Here is a 4,662-nt window from a genome sequence, read left to right as displayed (position 1 = left end):
TTTGATATTCTATCTTGCCAACTTAGCATAACCAATATGATATTGAGAACTAAATCTTAAAAATTAATATAATAAATTTTGAATGTAAAAAACTAAAATGATAAGAACTATTGTCTCTAAACAATTTAGTCTACAACCACCCTTAAAAAAAAAAAATAGTATTATGTCACACTCACAACTCACTCTGCTCAAAAGCCTCAAACACACTCAACAACAGACCTTCCTTGGTCTCTTCTCTTTTCTTCGGCCTCTGTCTCTGTCGCCACTCGACTCTCTCTCTTAAAAAAAAAAAACTAACATTCTTTACTTTCTCTCTCTACCTCACCTGCCAAAAACTAATTCCCGCGCTTTCATTCTTTCCTCCGACCAGATCCGCCGTTCAGATCTTTCTGATCCACCGAGAACGCTCTTCAACCCTCCGATGTGCTGACTTTGACTCCTTTACTCTGATCACATACACCACCGGTGTAAAAAACTTCAAAATTACGCAAACTTTTCACCAATCATGGGGCAGTGCTACGGCAAGACTAATCCCTCGCCGGAAACTGACGCCGCCGCGATTCCCAGCTCCGACGACCTTCCTCCGCCGTCAGTCACGCCCTCGGTGAAGAACACTCCGGCGAGAGCTTTATTGTCGCCGTGGCGGAGCCCTTACCCTCACGGAGGTGGCGTGACACCGTCTCCGGCTAGGACAGCGACTCCGAGGAGGATTTTCCGGCGGCCTTTTCCACCTCCGTCTCCGGCAAAGCATATTCGTGCGTCGTTGGCGAAGCGACTGGGGCGAGGCGCGGTGGCGGCGAGGGCGAAGGAGGGGACTATACCGGAGGAGGGAGTGGCAGCGGCGACGGCGGAGGAAGAGGAGGAGGAGCTGGATAAGAGGTTTGGATATGGAAAGAATTTTGGTGCAAAGTATGAGATTGGGAAGGAAATTGGGAAAGGGCATTTTGGTCATACTTGTTATGCAAGGTGTAAGAAAGGTGAATTCAAGGACCAAGCTGTAGCAGTTAAAATCATTTCCAAGTCTAAGGTACAATTGCAATTGCAATTACATGGTACGATTTTAATTTGAATCTAAATGTTTATATTTAGTTGTGTTAGCATAGATTAGATTATATGTTTGAATTATTAATCAATCAATGTTTCTGTGTTGGCTGGTGCTAATTTGTATGGAAGATGTTAAAAATGCTAAGAATTGTTGGAATGAGGCACCACATTGTTTCAGCTAGTTGGCACTCTGATTGCTCTGGCTTCTTATGAAGAATATGATGGCATTTGTAGTTGACAATTTTGGTTTATATTTGCTGGCCCTTAATTCGGTCTTTACTAGATTCATTGCCGGCCATCCTTGAGATTGTTCGGCTATTACAGTTGTGTATTGTTCATCCATTCTCATTTCTATCATAGTTATTCGTTGTTCGTTCGTCTGAACTGCGAAATGATTATGAAGTTGTCTGAAGTTCTGAAATTTGTTCTGTACTTGAAAATTAAACTCCATGGATGAATTTTGAGGTATGTCGATTTGTCATGGTATGAACTGAGCAAATATGATCCTAGAATGATGTGCTGTTTTCTCTTCACTTGAAGAAGTTTCTTCAAGTTTTTAAACTCCCTGTCCTGTGGTAAGAGTATTTCGGTTTTTCACTTTTTCATTATTATATCTTCTAGGCCTTCACATGCCCGAGTGGAATTATTATTGGGGGTTACCATGTTACATTATCCATATTTTTTCCCTTCGTTTGCAAAATGCATAGTTGGCAACTCCTGTAGTCTTAATAAGCTCTCTCTGGCAGATGACGACGGCGATAGCAATAGAAGATGTTCGGAGAGAGGTGAAGATCTTAAAAGCTCTATCTGGCCATAAGCATCTCATCAAATTTCATGATGCTTTTGAGGATGCCAACAATGTGTACATAGTAATGGAGTATGTTGTTTATCTAATTTTAATTATTATCTCTAGTAAGTATTCGGTGTTTCAAGTTAGAAATAGAGAAGTGAATGCTTTGCTTCTAGGCCTTTTCACCATTTTATAAGGTTCTAATGAGATCAACAACGTGATAATGGTCAAGTTATAGTTAAATTCTTCGAATATGCAATTATGCGTCTTCTAGTTGTAGCATTGTAATAAATGGCCTTTCTAAGTTTTTTTTTTTCTTTTGCTCTTAGATTGTGTGAAGGCGGGGAGCTTCTTGACAGGATTTTGTCAAGGTTAGATTTCTATTAGTTATGTTTGTTGCAACTTTCAAGATGATATAATCTCTTTCGATTTTATTGAATGATGTAAATTTCAATTAGGGGAGGGAAGTATCCGGAAGAGGATGCCAAAGCTATAGTTTTGCAGATTCTAAGCGTAGTTGCTTTTTGTCATCTTCAGGGCGTCGTGCACCGTGACCTAAAACCGGAGGTTCGTGCTTCAAATCTTAATCCCATCAAGTTCTCTTATTTTCATGTTGTTAAAATAAGAATGTGAAATATGGTTGTTGATTGTTTCTATGGGATTGATGTTACAGAATTTCCTCTTTACTTCAAAAAGTGAAGATGCTGATATGAAGCTTATTGATTTCGGTTTATCGGATTTCATCCGGACAGGTAACAATTATAGTGATTCTCAATTCTTTTTCTTCCTTTTACTTGCAAAGCAATCTCTTATTCCATTATTATGTTAGATAGGCAACTTGCTACTAAATGCACTATTTCATTGATGCTGATTACATTTGCATGATGTTCCTGTTGTGATGTGCATTAAATGCATTTAAAAATTTGTCAAAGACTAATAACCAAAGTCACCCATGCTTGGATTACAATATCCAAGTGTGATAGAAACCGTGTCACAAATAAAGTGCAATAAATCCGATTAACTATACTCCAATAATATAGGTTTGCTGCACATGGGCTTTGAAAATTAAAGTCACAATCTTGTCAACAGCTATTGGTGGTTTTGGTCATGTTATGTTATTCAAAAATTTTTGCAGCACCTTAATTAAAATAGGATTCTGTATATCGTCATTTTTAAATTTTTAAGTGTCATTAACTCTGATTATAAATATCTCACTATATAAATGAACAGATACCATAAAAGTAGAGGAAGTTATTAATGATATACAACACTAGATAGTGCCTTTTCATGAAATTACTACCGAATATTGTTAACTTTCCTATGCTTAGTTGGATGTTTGTAGATTCAAAACTGATCCTTCTTAATTTTCCATTAATGTGTATTGATTACAGACGAACGACTAAATGACATTGTTGGGAGTGCATATTATGTTGCACCAGAGGTACTTCACAGGTCATATAGTGTGGAAGCAGATATATGGAGTATCGGTGTGATTACATATATCTTGTTATGTGGAAGTCGACCATTCTGGGCACGAACAGAATCTGGAATTTTCCGTTCAGTGCTCAGAGCTGATCCTAACTTTGAAGATTTACCTTGGCCTTCTGTGTCTGCGGAGGCCAAGGACTTTGTAAAGAGGCTCCTAAACAAGGACTATAGGAAAAGAATGACAGCCGTCCAAGCTCTAAGTAAGTTGTCATAATAGTTCTTTTTTTACATGCAAGCATTTAAATAATACTGTAAAAAGTTGAATTTGTGAACTGATTAATGTGTAATTCCATAAATGCAGCTCACCCTTGGTTGAGGGATGAAAACCGCGCCATCCCTCTCGATATATTAGTTTATAAACTAGTGAAGTCCTATATACACGCAACACCATTCAGACGTGCAGCATTAAAGGTATTACTTCATTTCCTTGAATATGCTTATACCGTGTTACCCAGGATCTGGGGAAGGACTGCACCTAAAGATGTAATTTAGATAGCTTAAATACCGAATTTAATTGATTCTAAAAAAAATTTAGATGATTGTAGATTTCGATTTTCTTTTACCTTTGTGCTGTATTCTAACTCATGTTTACGGCTTTGTTCGTTTAGGCTCTTTCAAAGGCTTTGACAGAAGACGAATTTCCCTATCTTAGAGCGCAGTTCAAATTGTTGGAACCAAATCGAGACGGCCACGTATTACTCGACAATTTCAAAATGGTTATCTCTACTGTTTCACTCCTTAAATTCTCAAGTTTATCTTCTTCTGCTTGTATGTGTATGTCAATGCTTAGCTACTTTTTAGTCTCTATGATTCAGTTTCATAGCAAACTTTGCAGGCCCTTATACGCCATGCAACCGATGCCATGAGGGAGTCAAAGGTTCTTGATATTATACACGCGGTGAGGCATTCATTGTATTGACAAAAAATAATCTTCAAGCTCCCTTTTCTTTCTTTTTTCAACATTATTGTGGAGGAAATGTTCCTTGGGTGGTTATGATTTTGGATTAACAGTTTGATACCAAGAATCTTACACAACTTTGGTTGAACAATTTCATATATAGATGGAACCACTTGCATACAGAAAGATGGACTTTGAAGAATTCTGTGCAGCTGCAGTTAGCATTTATCAATTGGAATCACTTGAAAAGTGGGAAGATATTGCTTCCAATGCTTTTGAGCACTTTGAGAGAGAGGGTAACCGTGTAATTTCAGTTGAAGAATTAGCAAGAGTAAGTGCTATTTCATTCTTTTCTTATACTAATCTTCTAACGTTTTTCCAACCTTGTTAAATAATGGATTAGTCCTCGGTTTATCGGGTTGGGAGATACTGTGAGAAACAA

The 4,662-nt window shown here is 37.8% G+C and overlaps 1 protein-coding gene across 2 annotated transcripts in view; it reads left to right on the top strand.

Annotated features, from left to right (window-relative positions):
- Positions 173-4,662, top strand: part of LOC107624055 (CDPK-related kinase 3) — a 5,685-nt gene continuing 1,195 nt past the window's right edge. The window contains exons 1-10 of one of the 2 annotated variants that reach the window (XM_016326499.2): positions 173-1,027; positions 1,791-1,921; positions 2,164-2,205; positions 2,293-2,401; positions 2,508-2,586; positions 3,226-3,522; positions 3,624-3,733; positions 3,931-4,038; positions 4,158-4,220; positions 4,384-4,551. In XM_016326499.2, the coding sequence (XP_016181985.1) occupies positions 506-1,027; positions 1,791-1,921; positions 2,164-2,205; positions 2,293-2,401; positions 2,508-2,586; positions 3,226-3,522; positions 3,624-3,733; positions 3,931-4,038; positions 4,158-4,220; positions 4,384-4,551 (1,629 nt within the window). In that variant the 5' untranslated portion in view covers positions 173-505. Of the gene's footprint in view, positions 1,053-1,790; positions 1,922-2,163; positions 2,206-2,292; positions 2,402-2,507; positions 2,587-3,225; positions 3,523-3,623; positions 3,734-3,930; positions 4,039-4,157; positions 4,221-4,383; positions 4,552-4,662 lie in introns of both variants that reach the window. The other variant, XM_021115256.1, reaches the window with a different exon arrangement.

This window comes from Arachis ipaensis, chromosome B02 (genome assembly GCF_000816755.2).
Source record: "Arachis ipaensis cultivar K30076 chromosome B02, Araip1.1, whole genome shotgun sequence".
NCBI classification, from domain to species: Eukaryota; Viridiplantae; Streptophyta; class Magnoliopsida; order Fabales; family Fabaceae; genus Arachis; species Arachis ipaensis.
The sequence above is the reverse complement of the archived record's forward strand: the minus strand, read 5'-3'. Positions and strand labels throughout refer to the sequence as shown.